Source organism: Cricetulus griseus, chromosome 7, assembly GCF_003668045.3.
Source record: "Cricetulus griseus strain 17A/GY chromosome 7, alternate assembly CriGri-PICRH-1.0, whole genome shotgun sequence".
In the NCBI taxonomy this organism is placed as follows: Eukaryota; Metazoa; Chordata; class Mammalia; order Rodentia; family Cricetidae; genus Cricetulus; species Cricetulus griseus.
The window spans coordinates 2,262,259-2,280,435 of NC_048600.1; the positions used below are offsets into that span (position 1 = coordinate 2,262,259).

The 18,177-nt window shown below is 40.3% G+C and overlaps 1 protein-coding gene and 1 non-coding gene across 5 annotated transcripts in view; one reads left to right on the forward strand and one right to left on the reverse strand.

Moving 5' to 3' along the window:
- Positions 1–18,177, forward strand: part of Btbd8 (BTB domain containing 8) — a 58,115-nt gene that overhangs the window by 22,607 nt on the left and 17,331 nt on the right. For all 4 annotated transcript variants that reach the window (XM_027425901.2, XM_027425903.2, XM_027425902.2 and 1 more), the window contains 5 exons: positions 2,886–2,975; positions 6,582–6,662; positions 7,229–7,325; positions 11,296–11,384; positions 12,309–12,411. In XM_027425901.2, coding sequence (XP_027281702.1) covers positions 2,886–2,975; positions 6,582–6,662; positions 7,229–7,325; positions 11,296–11,384; positions 12,309–12,411 — 460 coding nt within the window. The remainder of the gene's footprint in view (positions 1–2,885; positions 2,976–6,581; positions 6,663–7,228; positions 7,326–11,295; positions 11,385–12,308; positions 12,412–18,177) is intronic.
- LOC113836731 lies at positions 8,860–8,961 on the reverse strand. Its single transcript, XR_003487201.1, has one exon. It is a non-coding gene; the product is annotated as a small nucleolar RNA U13 (small nucleolar RNA).

Genomic DNA, 18,177 nt, shown 5'->3' on the forward strand with positions numbered 1-18,177 from the left:
TACCTTCCAAAGATCACTTGGGTTTTTTCGCAGTATACCCATCTCATTGGATTTGTCCATTTGATGGCATAAATTAATAAATTAATGAGTACCATAAAATCTAACAATATGTAAAATATAAAAAAGTTATCCATTCCAGTGATAATCCAAGCGGATGCTTTGAAAAGATAGTTAAGGAAGGGGAGGGGTGCTTAAAATTGCTGTTGGATTTAGTTAGAACAGTGTAAAGGTGGAAGAGCGGTTCTGAGATGTAGCCGAGTAGCACACCCAGATAAACTTAACAGTGTTTAATCCCTTTGTTCATAATTAGAGAAATTTGAGCTGGAAATCATGATGTATACATGTTTTCATTCTTGCAAGAAAAGAGAGGCCCCAATTATTGAATTGGCATTTTTAAAGAAAGGTTGACCTTATAGAGGAAGGTAAGTGAGGGCACTTGAGAGCTGTGGACCCAGAGCCCTACCACAGAGCAGCTGTCTCCATCCTGTACATTCGTCTCAGGTAAAGTGTCTGTGGTGTGTGCAGCTTGCTTTAAAATCCTGGTGGTTTTGATTTATCAGCTGTCATGCCGGCAGATAGGACATTTGTTATACTTTACAGTTTAACTTAAAAAGGCTAGTCCCACGAAAGCCACAGTCTGAAGATACTCTCTAGAATATTTGTCAGGAAGTAGAATGCGTAATGGTGACATCTTTAGAGAAAGTTTGCGCTGTCCTGAGGTTGATCCTGAGTCGGTTATGGGAACTAAATAAAGGAGATCTCCTTTTTCCCACCCCCTCCCTTAAAGCAAGAGTACTTAAAAGTCATCTCCCCTAGAGCCCTTTCCAGACCATTGTTCTGCTGGAATAGTGAATTTAGTTCAGCTAACATTAGGAAGTACTGAACAGCGTTGTATTGAAGCAACAGCAAGCAGGAAATGAGGGCATCTGGATAGAGCCGGAGGAAGCAGCATTGTCAGTTGAAATTAAATTTAGTCAGAAGAAGAAAACAGTTTTTGACATGCTGGAAAATAAAAAGGATGCATCAAAGATTCTTAATATGCTGTGCCATCCATGGCATCATCTTTTAACCAGAGGCAGATGTCCTAATTAAAAAGGAATCTTTTCTAAGTTTCTATTTTGAGGTCAGAGTAATCACTTAAGCCTTAGATGCTTTTAATGCTTTCTCTGGAAAGAGCCAGCATGCTGAGAGAGTTCAAATCTTGTGATGCAGACACAGGATCAGATCAGACTGTGGGAAATGTGCACAGTGAACACAGAGAATACAGGGAGGAAGCCAGAGAACCCTGAGGGCAGTTGGGCTCCAGTGCTGGTTTGACCTTGGATGAGGGAATGGACTGTGTGCATACTCAGTGGCTGCTGTGTATGTCTGGAGAAGCCCCTACGGGTGGACTCGTCTGTGGAAATGTCCAAGCAGAGTCACCCATCAGAAAGCCCCTGTCTCCCAGAGATTGTAAGGCATTTTGTTATCCCCACTATGCTCAGTTACTGCAAGAATGACTTGTGTGAAGTTGTCCTAGGGATCAATATGGTTTAGCTTCCAGAGTGCTGTTAGTAGGCTATACATGAGTTACACAGTCAAGGGATACACTCTTTAAAATGTCCACGTTCTAGAATTCTAATGGTATTTGGTCATGAGGAGTTTCTCAATGAGTTGCGCATCTAATTCCAGCACTCTGGTGGCTGAGGCAAGAGGGTCACCAAGTGTTTTCAGCGAATCTCAATCTGCCTGTTCAAGATAAACCCGAAAAACTCAGTGAAACCTCTTTTTCTCAAAAAAAAAAAAAAAAAGCCCTGCAACAAACAGTTAGTTGTTGGGTAAACACTCACAGACTGTGTGTTGCTGAGACTGATATCCCCTAAAGGAAAAGGGATGAAGCACACAGAGTAGAATGGCACTCACATTTAAATTCAGTGGGATTATTGTAGTCCTGGAACTCAATCTGTAGACCAACCAGGCTGTCCTCACAGAGATCCACCGGTCTGCACCACCTCTGCCAGCCAGTGTGCTGTTGACACTGGTGATTTCTATGGCCTGGGGTTGAGGTGAAAAGGGAGCCGGTGAAGAACTTAACCCTTCGTTTATACAGTTCAGGGGAGAGGTATCACAAACATAATTTAAAAATCTTGCCACTTGACTTTCCACACTTTAGGAAGGAATCATGAACTGCAATGCTTGAAATCTGTTCATTTAGACTCAGTCATACTTTAAAGTCTCTACCCTTATCATACTTTATGCTTTTCTGTTTTGTTTTATTTCTCCATTTGTAAATGGCTTATTTATGTTCTTAGTCTTATAAATATAAAGAGCTTTTAAGAGAAAGTGTTTAAGTATAACAAGGGTACTGTAACTAGTGTTTTACTCAACTTGTTTGTTGGTTCTGTATTTTGAGACAGATCTCATGAGGCAGCCCATGCTGATTTTGATTTTCCTGCCTCAGCTTTCTAGGCATAGAATTACAGGTGTGTGCTATCAAACTGGCTTTTTCTTTTTTTCTTTTCTTTTCTTTTTTTTTTTTTTTTTTGAGACAGGGTTTCTGTGTAACAGTTCTGGCCATCCTAGAACTCACTCTGTAAACCAGGGTGGCCTTGAACTCACTAAGATCTGCCTGCCTCTGCCTCCCAAGTGCTGGGATGAAAGGTGTGCACCACCACCCAACAAGCCTAGGTTTTGAGTTAATGTTTTATACAAATAAAATGTATATATATATAACTATGTCTATAATTTGTGTTACAGGAATTCTATCAGTGATACAAAAAAGACAAATAATTGTGTTCAAACAGGGGGGTGAAATGAAAAGTTGGATAAGAACTCCACTTGCACAGCACAGTGCGTGCACAGCACAGTACGTTGAATGCTCACCTGCTCTCCTCTTCTTTCTTCAGGGCCATTCTCAGTGCCAGGTCTGGTTATTTCGCTGCCATGCTGAGTGGCTGCTGGGCCGAAAGCTCCCAGGAGTGTGTTACTCTTCAGGGGTGAGTAAGTGTAATATTTTATGAGGCGAGGTGACTGGACTCAATTACAAATGACACACAGAGCCATCACTTTTCGTGTATGTTCAGTAGAACCCAAAAAATGACATTTTCTGAAACAAAAGGCAGTAGAGAGCATTTAGTGATAGAGGTCATGTGTCAGTCCACTCAGGCGCTGTAGCAGCACCATGACTGACTGGCTGGGATAACAGGAATTCTATCAGTGATACAAAAGAGTCAAGTAACTGTGTTCAAACAGGTGGTGAAATGAAAAGTTGACACCAAAGCTGACACCCACCCAGGCAGCTTTCCTTAGGGTGTAGATACTTGCTCTCTACTTCTCTGATCAATTGCTGTTGCTACCAACCAGATAAATTGATTCCCTTTGTAACAGAGTAGTATATTTGGGAAAGACCAGGCTGGCTTTGAAAGCACAGAGATCCCCCAGCCTCTGCCTCCCAAGTGCTGAGATCAAAGGCGTGCATCACCACCACCCGGCTGGGAAAGATAATTCTTAACCGTGTTATCAACAAAATAGAGTTAAAGAAAGTTTGAGATGAGAAGGGGAAGAAAGTTTTCTTTATTTCCTGTTGCTAATAACAATACCACAGACTGTTTCAGTTAAAGAGACAGACAGTCTGAGCCGAAGCAGGAGGATCACCAGTTTGAAGCCAGCCTGGGCCACATAGTAGCAGCCAACCTGACTTGAATAGTGAGATTCTGACTTCAAAATGAATGAGGGTGGTATAGAAAAGGAGATGAGGAAAGAGGAGAGAAAAGAAAGAACAAAAGAAAGGGAGGGAGGAAGGTAAAGGGGGGGGGTTATTAATATTCTCCTTTGCCGAACTGGGTTGCTCTGGTCCAGGAGTGATGAGTTACATCTAATGATTGCTTTGTTGCTAGCTGAGTCCCAAAGTATCTCAGACAAGGGCACCCACAGACCTAGTCAGGTTTTATAATAAACCAGCATTGAAGATAATCCATTAATCCTCATGAATTCACAGTCAGAAACACTCAGCTCTATCTTTTATGTCCAATAATGGGGATTGGATTTCAACATGAATTGTGAGTGGATAAACTGTATTCTAACCATAGCAGAGGGCATCACTAAAGAGTCAGTAAATCATATAGTTACTGCAAATGTAAATTCTGGAACCGTGTTTTTATTCTTACATCTAATTCAAGACACCAGCCAAGCCAGTGCATTTGACAGGTTATAATTAAGAAATTTGTATGTATAGCAATGAGCCTTCTTGTGAATAAAAGTGTTCATTTTAAGTAAGGCCAGAGGCCAGAGGCTGTTTATCAAAAGTGCTGAGAAGAGGGTATGCCTGGGTGTGCATGTATATATTCGGAAAATGGAATCCAGGGGCTTTGCATACTCTGTCACTGAGCTACATCCCCAGCAGTGGATAGGATTGAATAAATAAAAGATTTGGATAGAAACTTCTAAAATCCCTTCTAACTCAAGAATTCTGGAAGAAGATGCAGAAAAAGTCTTTGCCAAAAAAATCAAAGATCCTTTCATGATAAAAGTCCCGGAGAGACAAACATGTATGTTTTCTCTTATGTGTGAATGTTACCATTTATGCTTTAGAGTATGTGAGCTTCATTTAGAGTACCCACAGAGGTTAGGTAGCTTGTAAAGGACTGGGGGAGAGAAGGGATTTAAGGGAACATGGAATATGGTATCATGAAAGAGATAACAAGGAAATGAGAACAAGGGAAAATATAGAAATGGGGGGGAGGTACAGGGTAGACTTCGAACTATGAGGAGGAGGGATAGGTAACACTAAAAGCTGTTTTAAAAGCTGAATTAAAACCTACTACCATAGAAGCTTCCTAATACAGATACATACATAAAAGGATTTAAAAAGATTCATCCTATAATGAGGAATTATCCCAGCTTAATACCATATGATACCAAATAAAAACCACAGTACCGTGAGTGGGTTATATCTCTTTTGAGTCTTTGGCCAAAGGAGTCCCTTAGGCCCTCCCCAGACACTAAAGGATATTGCCAGTTTTACTGGTTACCCTCCATAACTTAACAGTGAGACCCTATCCCTAAAGTTATTGCAAACATATAGCGTAGAACATGGAAAACATGTAGCTAGCACTCAACTGGAATCTTCACCTCCATTGGCTAGCTATCATAGTGCTAAAAGATGCTAAACCTACAACCAGGGAAAAAAATTAAGCCACAGTCTCCCCCAGCTATGAACCTTGGAAGCTGTGATAATGGCCTTCCTGGAAGAGAGCCTACCAGTGCAGTAGTGGCATGAATGTTATGGGAGTAACCAACATGTTAAAATTTCACTTAAGGCCTACTCCATGAAGTAGAACTCCTACCTGATACTGTTAATGAACCTCAGACTAGACAGGTTATGGGGCCTAAGAGAAAAACTACTATTACTGTGCTAAATTAACACAGCAATAAAATGACCCCTGTGGCATATCACTATACTTACAGATCAGTACGTTGCTCAACCCTCATCAGAGAGGCTTATTCTTGAAGGTGGTAATTTACAGAGACCCACCACTGGACAACATGCAGAGAGTGAGAGACTTAAGAATGGGCAGCCCTGGATGGGGTATCCTTATTACACCCCTCCCTCAAGGCTCAGAGATCTATGCAGAAGAGGGGACTGAAAGATTGTAAGGGTCAGAAGTGATCCGTGATTTGAAGAAAGAGCATTTTCTAGATACAGCAGAGCAGATGCATATACAGACTCTCAGAGACAGCATGCACAAGGCACACAGACAAAACCCCAGCCTGCAGCACAAAGCCTACCCCACCCAAGAAGCTCTTCACAAACGGCAGCTGCTGAGACAAGGGGAATGGAGTGGCGCTGGGCACATCGACCACACTCCAGGGAGGCCCCATGCTCCCGAGCACTTGGCTTTTAATAGCTTTTTTCTTACATTGGAGGAGTTGGGGGAATGCGACAGAATATGGTAAAAATTAAAACATACTATGTGAAATCCTCAAAGACTAAGAAAAAGACTCAAAAGCATGTAATATTTTAAACTTCTATAAAAATTCATAGCTGCTAGGAATGTTTTTTGTTTTAATTTTTTTAGATTTGTTTTTATTTTTTATATATGAATGTTTTGTATAGATACATGTATGTATATTGTGTATATGTAGATATCATGTGTGCCTGGTGCCTGTGGAGATCAGGAGAGGGTGTTGGATCCCCTAGAACTGGAGTTAAGGACGGTTGTAAACTAATATGTAAATGCTGGGAACTGAGCCGGGACCTCTGCAAGAGCAACTGTGCTGTTAACCACTGAGCTGACTCTCCAGCCTCCGTTTCGTTTTTTGATTCAGGGTTTCACTGTGTAGCCCTGGATGATTGAAAACTTACTGCATAGACAGAGTTCTTGGACTCAGAGATCTCTCTCCCTTTTCCTCCCAAGTATCGGATTTAACAGTGTGCACTACCATGACTAGCCTGGCTGCTGATTTCAAATTAATGTTGTACTTACATGATGTTATTTGAAGAATAGAGGTTAGAACTTCAAGTTTATGGGAAAAGAGGGTGTATTATTGATATTACTTAAACCTTAACTGTTTCTGGATTTGAGGGTTATTTTTTCTTGCAGTATAACCCATGCAGAAATGAATGTTGTGATGCATTTTATATACGGAGGGACTTTGGACTTTCCAGACAAAGCTAATGTTGGGTATGTATTACTTTTTAAAAGTAAGTTTAAACATAAAAGTGATATGGGTTCTGTTTTGTTGAACTATTTTGCAAAGAGTCAGTGAAGTAGAGAGGCCTCACTTTCATTGTGTGTTTTGCTCTAATTTGATTCTGTTTGGGAGGAATATCTAAAGTGTGAGGCTGGAAAGATGGTTCTGTGGCTAAGAGTACTTGTTGATCTTACAGAGGTTCACAACCCATTGTAACCCCAGTTTCAGAAGATCCTGTGCTCTCCTCTGGCCTTCAAGGGCATCAGGCATGCATGTGGTATACAGATATACATGCAGGCAAAACACTCATATACATAAAATAAAATTTTTAAAAAAGTATGGCCTTCAGAGCACTCTTATTCTGTGTCACTGAGATGTGAAGGAAATTTGAAACATCTCCAAATTTTTCCTCCTTCCTTGCCACAAAGCAAATCCTGTGTTAATGCTGACAATTTTGATCTATGTACATACAGCATGCTGTATTATCAAGAAAGCATTGTGTGTTATACTTTGCTTTTACATTTGAGAATTATCAGCTGACATCTGTTTACTTTAGTCAGATACTGAATGTGGCTGACATGTATGGCCTGGAAGGATTAAGAGAAGTAGCAGTCTATATCTTAAGAAGAGACTACTGTAACTTCTTTCAGAAGGTAATTGTTAAATCTATCACATCACCAGCTTTATCACTTACCCGATGTGGGACTTTGAACACAATCATGCTTAAAAATGCCACAGTCTAACTAATACACACTCGTGTTGAGAAATAACATGAGATGTGTTTGTAAAAATGAGAAATTAACTGTCATTGTTTTAAGAAAAGTCAAATTGATGTGGGGATTTATTACATTTATTATTATTATTTATTATTATTATTACATTTATTACATTTAGTATTATTACAATTATTATTATCATTATTATTATTATACATTTATTACATCCGTACAGTACATAAAGAATTCTGTGTAATTCAGAATAGAGTGTACAGGTCCAACTCTTGCTGAATTTGACACAAGAAAAAGGAAAGCTGTTTCTGACTCCATTTCACAGAGCCACACAAAGGATTTATTGGTTATTTACCTTCCCTCTGCCACACTTGAGCATTTCCCTGGGTTGGAGGACAGTCCTTTTCTGAGGGGGTTTGAACATGTTTTGGTTTGAACAAATTTACTGTCTAAAGAAAGATCCTGTACTGTGCCTTTCAAACCCATTTTGTACTTTATACTTCAACTGGTCATTTCTTTAATATACTCTGTGAGTATAAGTTAATTCATGTATTTATGCCGTTTCTTAATTTGTAAATTTTCTATAATTCATTGAGCATGTGTTTATTTAATAGTGAACAAAAACAACTCTTAAAAGAATTGTTTATATTTTCTCTTGTAGGTACTTGATGCAATATTACTCATTGTCTGACTTCTAATTTGGTTATTTTATTAACATTCAAATCAATTTTTATGTTGGGCAGGACTTTTTCTATCTCTTTGAACTAAAGTCAAGGACAGTTCCCTCCCATCTTAGTTTCTGCTCAATCTTATAAGGTGGTCACAGCTATGACAGGCCCCTTTTAGGAATTAGTCCCAGAATGGAAGATGGAATTGTTTTCTGCTCCACACTGTAGATCTCCCTAGCACTGTTTTAGCTTGTGAGAGGAAGGGAAAGGCTCGAGTCAGATGTTGCAGTGGTATTAAAGCAGCGCTCTGTGGGAAAGGGGGGTATTGAGCAGGTACAGTTCTGAATTCAGGCTGTGTAAGAAACCGTTACATCCTGTCTAGGTTGTAAACACTCTGTAAACACTCTGTGTAAGAAACAGTTACATCTGTCTACATTGTAAAACTCTGGGTAAGAAGCAGTTACATCCGTCTACATTGTGAACACTCTGCATAAGAAAGAGTTACAAAAAAAAAAAAAAAAAGAAAGGAAAGAAAGAAAAGAAACAATTACATCCGTCTACAATCTACAGCGTTGGTAGAGGCAGGTGGATCTCTGTGAGTTCGAGACCAGCCTGGTCTACAAGAGCTAGTTCCAGAACAGCCTCCAAAGCCACAGAGAAACCCTGTCTCGCAAAAACAACAACAAAAAACTCTCTTCTATAAGTAATCTTTGCACACAGTTGCCTCTCAACATGCTCAGGGGCATATGAGTTAATTACACTTTCAGTAATCCACTTAATGTTTCTTTTTTAACTGCACAGATCATTTGCTGACACTGTAATGGGTCTGAGGGCAGCACACCTCACACAATGATGTGAGAACCCAGTCACCACACTAAGAATCACAAAAAGATTAGCACTTAAGTGTCTGAAAACAAAGGGGATGTTTGTTTTTATTAAGGCACTGGGAGAAGTCTTTATTTAGCATGTCATCCTGTGGAGCATCTTACTGTAGACTCTTGCTGTGATTGAGTATTTGAGATGACTCCTGCTTCTGCTAAGCTGATGCTTAAACATTACTGCTTTTATAGACTTTAATATCTATTTTTATAAATGAAGTTTTGAATGTTACCATTTGTAACTTTAGACTTCATTGATGAATCACAGTGACTTAAATGTCATAAACTTCTAATAACTACATTCTATAGTAGTACACATTTGTATATATGTGATGGGCAGCTGGCCCCAGATCTACTAAACCTAGTTTTAGTCACTTCATTAATTTGCTATCTAGCATTTTATATAGTTAAACATATTTGGACTTTCTTAGTAGGGTTGTGGTGGGCTTTGCATTCTGATTTTTTTCTTACAATTAAAATATATATTTTATATCAACAATTGCAATATGTCTTCTCAAATTCCATAAATAGGTTCTGAAAATGACTGGAGACCAGTCATTTACCTGTAAAAACACTTAGTAATCAGAATGTAGTTTTTATTTTAATCATATTAATAGAAGTTGTTCTTGTTATATGTTAAATAGTAGGTTTCATGTTATATAGGGCTGGTTGTTCCTAAATAAAATTGGACTTCTTGACTTTTTAACTCTTGTGCACATTTTATGGTTTTTCAGACCTGGGTGCTTTCAGGCTATCAAGTGTGTGTATGCAAGTCCCTTCTGTTATACTGATTTGTTGTCCTATATGAGGTGGATCAGAAAGTCAAATCATTTCATTTCATAGAATAATGTATGTAATGATTGCAACTTCTGATTTTAGGAAAACCTAGAGTATCAGTTACTTGATAGGATCTTGTTTAAGAAAAGCGTTAAGGGTCTGGAGAAATGACTCAGTGGTTAAGAGCAATGGCTGCTCTTCTAGAGGACCCAGGTTCAATTCCCAGCATCCACAAGGCAGTTATAACCAGCTGTAACTCCAGTTCCAGGGGATCTGACATCATCTTCTGGCCTCCACAGGCAAAACATCCACATACATAAAGATCTAAGAATAAATAAAATTTAAAAAGAAAAACATCAATGGACAAAGCAAAGTATTTACACTCAGTTATTTATTTTTATTAGTTTTTGAGAACAGGGTCTTATGTAGCCTGGTCTGGCCTCAAACTCACCATGAAGCAAAGAATAATGGTCTGCCTTCCCCTCCTCAGGGCTGGAATTACAGGCATACACTAACATACCTGTTTATGCGGTGCCAGTGTCTGAACCCCAGGCTTCACGGATTTTAGACAAGCTCACTACCAACCAAGCTACACCCAAGCCCTACATTCAGTTCTTAAACACTAATGTAATACTTTAACCCTTGAAAAACCAAGTTAATAGCAGTTCATAGTTTAAAAGCCTGAGATCACTGACCTGATTAGAAGGAAATGTTTTTAAAGAAGCTTAGTTCTGCTTTTAGAGCAGCAAAAAGAGTATTTAAAAGCATACTGTAGTGATAGTCTATTAATCCTCTTTAGTATTCCATAAACTCACAATTGCAAGTAACAAATGAGTGTTGGTTTTCTCAGATAGCTCAGATTGTTATCTGTAGGCAGGGCACAGTGAAACCAACTAACTAGACCTCCTATTGGGTGAAAAGAAAGGTTTATTGGAAATTTGAAACCGATCCATGACTATCCCTCATTAGGGGGAGCCCACAGCTGCCATGACTCCCTCCCTGGGACAGACAGGGTAGCAAAAGGCAAGGAAAGCATTGCTAGTTATAAGGTAGCTCTGGTGAGGAGAAAGTTGTAAATGGGTAAAGCCTGGATGTTTGGGGGAGCAGTGGAGGGTGGAATGGGGTTTGCAGCCCAGAGGAGCCTGGTGGCTTTGACGTGCCTGCATGTGTTAATAGGGATCAATAGGAACCCACGGAGCCCTGACATCAGTGCTTTTATGCCATACACATCCCATTATGGTTGCTTGACCCTTGCTGCCCTCCTTTAGACCTTCTCATTCTTTCTCATAGTGCCCTTTCTATGTTGATGTCCTACAGAAACACTCGTACACACAGATGTGTGTGAATTTAAAATTACATCTGCATGTGAGAAAAAGCATGTATTATTGTTCTGAGTCTGGATTGTTTAATTTTACATAATGATCTCCAGAAAGTGAAATTTCCAACTAATCAATTTTGAATTCTATGTATTTATTCTATAGTTTAAGTATATAAATCACATTTTATGAACCAAATACTTTCAGCCTCTGTAATTTAAAAAGACTGAATGTGATTATTTTCTGTCAATTTTAGCCCGTTCCCAGAACATTGTCATCGATTCTAGAATGCCTAATTATTGCTCATTCAGTTGGAGTGGAAAGTCTTTTTGCTGACTGCATGAAGTAAGTTACCTTATGCTGTGCCACTGTGTGTGTGTGTGTGTGTGTGTGTGTGTGTGTGTGTGTGTGTGTGTGTAAGTGCATTTGTGGGCAGTTTTAGTCTTGGTCTTTTTTTTTTTTCCAACACAGTTCAAGTGCTAAACTAACTGTCCCAATTGAGAAGTGTGGTTTTAGATGTTACTTAAGACGTATGGGGTCAGTTTCATTGAAGATGACCCATGGCTATGTAAAAATGTGCACATAACCAGCATGGGTTTAACTATGTGTTTCTGTGTGGGAGCCCCTTCAAGCCTCATGGCAGGCAGAGAAACGAATCACGAAGAGGTGAGAATGAAAACTCTGTTCGGCCTAATTTAGTTGGTCTGGATCAAACTTAGGGAGTTAGTCCCAGGCAGTTTATCGTAAGCATATTTAAACACAGTACTATTTGGAAAAGAGTTTCTAGGCAGGAATCAGTCCAGTTCTAGGAGCACAATAAAGCTGAAGGTGTGACTACTTGAAACTCCTTTACAAAGTACATGTGACCACGAAGGGTGGGTTCTGTAACCTAGGAGCTGAAGATAAAGGTCTAAGGAAGGAGAGTCTGCGATAGACATTTTTCTGAGGAATTTGGGTGAGGTCTGGCTCTAGATATAGCAAAGGTCACCAGGTCATTATTAACATCCACTCTGAGCTTTCTGTGTGGAAGCAGGTCTTTTATTTCCTCCATTGAGGAGACAGCCCTGTGTGATTAACACTGGTTTTTGCCAGTGTTTATCTGTGAGCATGGTGGCCTCCTGCCTGTTACATTTCTGAAAGTGAATATAGTTAAGTCCATCTTAAAGACCATAAAATTAAGTGAGGGTTGGTCACGATATGTGGTTTATATATGATTGAAAACTTTTAAATTTTTTCATCACACTAACTTGGATTCTTTTATTTTAATAGCTGGATTATAAGCCATTTTGCAAGGTTTTGGTCAGAAAGAAGCTTTGCAAATGTACCTCATGAACTTCAGAAAACTTGTCTCCGAATGCTGATCCAGTCCCTAGTGAGTACAGTCCAAATGCTTCCTATGTGCCAGCAGAACCTTTAGTCAATGACTCGAGTGCAGGACTTGAATGTCAATGTTTCTATGAGAGCAAGATGAGAATCACAGTTCAGATAACTCAGGGCCAAAGTGGAGATCCCAGCCCCGAGACCTATTCTAGTGAAGGCACTCTCAAGTGCTTCCATCAGACAGGCTGAGCTGCTGTAAGCCAGATGGTCATTAACAGAAGGGCTCCAGAAATGGAGAGTGTGCATCCACAGGGAAACTGACATCACCAGGGTGATTCTGACCACAACCCTGAACTTTCTCAGGGGCATCACTTTCCAAGGGATTCACTTCATCCGATGGCAGGTGTTTACATGGAAGAGATACATTGTTTTTTACTAGAATCACTCATGGAAGAGTTAAATTGGTTTTTACTGGGATGGATGTTCCCTCTGAACAAGGATTTACCTTCCTAGCTCGCTGTTTCTGCTAAAACTGAGATCCTTGAACATACAGACTTCCCTGTCTATAATCTTCGTATTCTACACAGTACAAACAGTGACTAAGAAATTCACATCACAGAAAGGAGAAACAATGGGCTCATGCTTGTGTAATTCATTGAATTTAAGAAATTCCCTATTACCCTGAAACTACTAGTCTTATAGAATAATGGACGCCTTTAGAAGATACGTTACAGTGCCAGCTAGGTGGCAGTGCCTTCCTTCCCAGGTTGACATTGTGTCTCCAAGATACAGTGTGTATTACGTCAGCTTTGGATTTAAGGTGCTGTTTCTCTAGTAGTAAAAATTCCTGTGTCCAGAAAACAAGATTGGGAGGTGGGAATGGCCCCACATAGAATTGCTCCTAGTGAACCATTAGCAAAATTGTGACTGTCTTCTCTGCAACTTTGGATTCTGCTGGTCTAGAGACCTTAGTACCAGAGAAAAGAATGCTTCCATCGGGAATACATACAGCAGAGTTTCTACTTACTTGGCAGTTGAGACAGCCTTCCTCTAGCTGGTTTATAAATCCATGTAGGAGAGATTGGGCTGCCACGCTCCGGTGTGGATAATAAAAACTACATCTAGACACATCTGGAATGCAGTACACCCAGGTTCTATGCATGATATCAATAGGAAACAGTGACAGTTTCTGAGCAGTGACAGTAAGGGCCCAGGATTTTTAGCAATGAAGGTCTGGCTCACTCTGCCAGATTAGGAGCCACACACAGTAGAGGCAGCTACTGAAACCAAAAGCAATGTGGAATCAGGAATGAAGGAGGTGACTATAAAGCAGAAAAGACGTGGCCGTCCCGGGAATGAACAGTAGCTAGGACACATGTGCAGTACTCACAGCCTTGTCTGTCTGTCTGTCTGTCTTACTAGAGTCAGACATTCTAACTTAACTGTGTCCTCGCTGCCCTAGGTCTGAGACATGCCGGTACCAGTTCACTTTGTACCTCGTGTTTGTTAATAGACCCTGAGAACTGAGTCTATTTGAAAAGTAAGGAGTATCACACATGGCATCAACTCAGACTTGATGTTTATTTTCTCTTTTAAGAAAAGGGTTAGCAGCTGGGGAGTAGTGACGCATACCTTTAATCCCAGCACTCGGGAGGCAGAGTCAGGCAGGTCTCTGTGAGTTCAAGACCAACCTGGTCTATAAGAGCAAGTTCCAGGACAGCCTCCAAAGTCATAGAGAAACCCTGCCTTGAACCCCCCCAATAAAAAACCAGACCCAGAGACATATTGGGGTTCAAGTTTCAAGCTAAAGACCAGAAAAGCAAACCAGCTGGCCACTAGCTATTACTTCTACCTCAGGCTGAAAGGCTATCCTGGCTCCACCAAACCTCAGACTGCAATCCCAGACTGTATGCTCTCAATGTGACTGGAGAATCCTAAGACTGACTGACTACTGAAGACCCTGCTCCTATCTTTTAAATCTCTCTACTGCTGGGATTAAAGGTGTGAGCTCTGTTACTATTTTAGACTGATTCAATATCTGTAGCCCTGGGTGGCCTTGAACTCACAGAGATCCATCTGCCTTTGTCTCCTGAGTCCTGGGATTAAAGGTGTGCGCCACCACTGCCAGATCTCTATAGCTTGATGCTGACTTTGCTTTCTGAATCCTCAGGTAAACTTTAATAAATCATAAACTATATATCACAATTCCCCTTTTTGTATAATACAAAAAGAAGGCTGCAACTAACATAAGAAAAACTATATACAGTAAGTATATATACCATATATTCAGGCAATAGGTACATCAACAATATGTAGTCTGTTTGCATTTGACAAATTCAGAGAAAATACTCCATTATCTATCTGTCTTGGTGAGTCCAAAGTCTTGTACCTAATTTACTTTCTAATTTGCATTATCAAATTATCTTTTAATGTCTCTCAACCTTTTACACTTTACATTCCTTTAGTGAGTTTCTTTTCTGAGACGGGTAAACAAGGAAAACTATAACTGTGCTGTCTAGTCTTCAGGGCACACCTGCAGCTCTAGATGCTAGCTCAGAAACAAAATCCAAATAACAACAAAAGATGAACTGAAACCTAGGCCTGTGGGACCAGGTAGCAAAGTTGTGGGCAGAAAGGAAAAGTTGGCAAAGGACATTTAAAATGCTGTGGTAAGCACACAGGACACAAGAAAGCAAAACAGCTACAGCCTCATCAGGAAATTACCCAAAAGACCTAGCTAAGCTGCTTGATCGGTGACCACACGAACAGAGTTGTCAGTGCAAATTAGACAGCTTTGTAACGGAAGAAGATATCATCTGGAATTCACAGCTACAAAGAAGTCAAACCCTGGCTTCCCAAGCATCAAATGACTCGATGATTCTCATGCCAGGGGCTCACATTCTCATGACTATAACTGAGGCCTGTGTTTACCATTCTGGAAATTTGGGGGCCCTTAAGAATTATACCAGACCCATGCTGCCTGCACTCTGTAAATGGAGCAACAGAGTCTGAGGTGGTATCTGTTCAGAGCATAACTTGATGAATATTTTTTTTATTTTTCTTTTTTCTTTTAAGATTTTACTTACTGTGTATACAATGTTCTGTCTGCATGTATGCCTGCAGGCTGGAAGAGGGCACCAGATCTCGTTAATGGTTGTGAGTCACCATGTGGTTGCTGAGAATTGAACTCAGGACCTCTGGAAGAGCAGTCAGTGCTCTTAACCTCTGAGCCATCTCTCCAGTCCCCTTGATGAATATTTTAAATTCACTGTAGAGAAGTCTTCCTCAAGAAAGAAGGAAAAGAGTTCTTTCCTAATACTACTTGTTGACTGTGTACTTGGTATTTGTGCACGCAAAAGATCTCATGGAGACTTGTGATGGATTAATATTTTTATGCTTGCTAAAATATTATCCATTCCTGGTATCCATTCTGTGGTCCAGGAATCAAAGAGTAATTTCTATTTTCCAGTTGTATTATTTAAGAAGTGTGGTTTGTAAGACCATGCCTGCCACACATAACGATTCCTCCAATGCATCTGGCTGGGCAAAGGACACTGAAACATTCTCGGAAAGCATTTCTCATTCTAGATGCCATTAAGAGTACTCAGGGGCCTGGGGACATGGCTCAGTTAGTAAAATGTTTGCCACATAATTTATGAAGACCTGAATTTGATTCCCAAACCCACATGAGGAAGCTGGGTAAGGGGGCACCTACCTGTAATCTCTGCACACCACTGTTTTTTTTTTTTTTTAATGTACTCATTGCTGCTTATCTTTTTTGTTGTTTTTTAAAGATTTGTTGTGCACATATACCTGAATGTATCATATACACACTTTCACACACACAGATTTAGCAGACATTTGGAAGAAACATGTTCTAGTCCTCTCGGTTGGATGATTTGGAGGATTTAAAACTCAGTGAAGGAAATAAATGAAGATGTGGTAGAAATAATAAATGTGAAATGAGAAGTCAAGTCTAGAGAAGTGACTGAATTGCTACAATCTCACGAGACTACTTTAATAAATGAGTAGCTGCTGCTTATTTTTAAGATGAGCAAAGAAAACTGGGCCGGGGGGGGGGGTTGGGGGGGCGCATTTCGAGACAGGGTTTTTCTGTGTAGCCCTGGCTGTCCTGGAACTTTTCTTTATGTAGACCAGGCTGGCTTCAAACTCAGAGACCTGCCTGCCTCTGACTCACGAGGGTTGGGATTAAAGGTGTGTACCACCATGCCCAGCTCTGAAAGTCAGTTTTTAAGGTAGAGTCTACCTTAAGATGCTGTGAAGAGTGTTGAAATGACACAGTATTCAAATGTGACATAAATGTAGTTGGTAAGAAAGGGGCAGAGTGTTTCATTTCTTAATTTTTTTAATTAAAATATAATTGCCTCACTCCCCTCTTCTCTCTTCCTAGCCTCACCCATGTTTCCTCCTCCTTACTACTCCAGTGCCCACTATCCGTCATTCCTCCTTAAATTGATGGCTTTGTTTATTATTGTCACACACACACATACACGAGGAGGGAGGAGAAATGCATAAGTGCGTAAATATATAAATACAACCTGTGAGTCCATTTAGTGTGTATATTTGTATATATGATTTCAGGGCTGACCACTTTTGATTGGATAACCAAGTGGGGGATTCATCCCCATGAGATGCTAATTCTTTCTCCCAAGGTTTGAGAGTATTGAGTCAAAGATAAAAGTTCTGTTATTAAATGTAAAGTCTCTGCAGGTAAAACAGCATCACATTCTACAGAAAAATCTCTTGGAAGGAAAGACTAGTGTAGCAAACTTCATTTTCATATTATTTTAAGAACTTAGCAGTCTCCCCAGTCTTCATCAATACCATCTGCATTGAGACAAGGTCCTACCAGAACAGATTCTGACACACCAAAGTCTCAGCAGCACTTCAGCAGTGCAGACGTTAGGATGGGTGCATTTCTTTAGGTGTGATGCCATTGTGGACTTGACAGAATGCACTGTAGTATAAACTCCATGTTCTTCAGAACAAAAGTTCATTAGACTCTTTTTACTGTGAGGTAGGAGGACAGTCATACCTTACAGGGTGTGACTTGCTTTGTCATGATGTGCACTCTGTCTGTAGTCTGGAACTGACTTCAGTATCCCTCAGATGCCTGTTCTTAACTTAGATTGGTTTCTGGAGACCTGCCTTGCTTCTTTATGTAGAACTTACTTAAAAACAGCCACCTTTTCGGGTCTTCATGAAGTGAGCTCCTGCTGAAGAGACTTTTCAGCCCACCAAGTGGCATTGTGATCTTCTCGTCTTCTTTCTAGTCTGTTTCCTTGGTCTTGGAGCGTCCTAGGCATGTAGTCTGTGCTAACTTTCATTTGTGCTCTGAGTCAGTGAGTCTGACATCACTCCTGAAACGTTGGGTCACTGGATACTGTCCAGCTTCTTCCATGCTTGCTCCACACTGAGCCAAGAGAGCCTGTGGTGACTATGTAAGCTAGCTAATGCTAGCTAATACAGTAAGAGCTCTGTGCTCTTACTGGCCCTCAGTTGACTAGGGTATGCTAGAACCCATTGTCACTCAGAGAAGGCTTAGGTTGACAGGCAAAACCTTCATCAAAATTAGGACTTCAGATTCCCATTCCACTTCTGTCTCCAGGAGATGCTGAGAACTGTTCTTTTGTTTCGTTGTGTTTGTTTTGTTGACTCTTTCTGCTGTGCCCCAAGGTAAAAGATTCTTCAGAAAGTCCCAACAGAGGTGAGTACAAGTCACTTTCACAGTAGACCGTACTACAGGAAGTTAAGGCCTACCAGGCTGAGAGATGAGCCAACCTGGATGGAGTTTGAC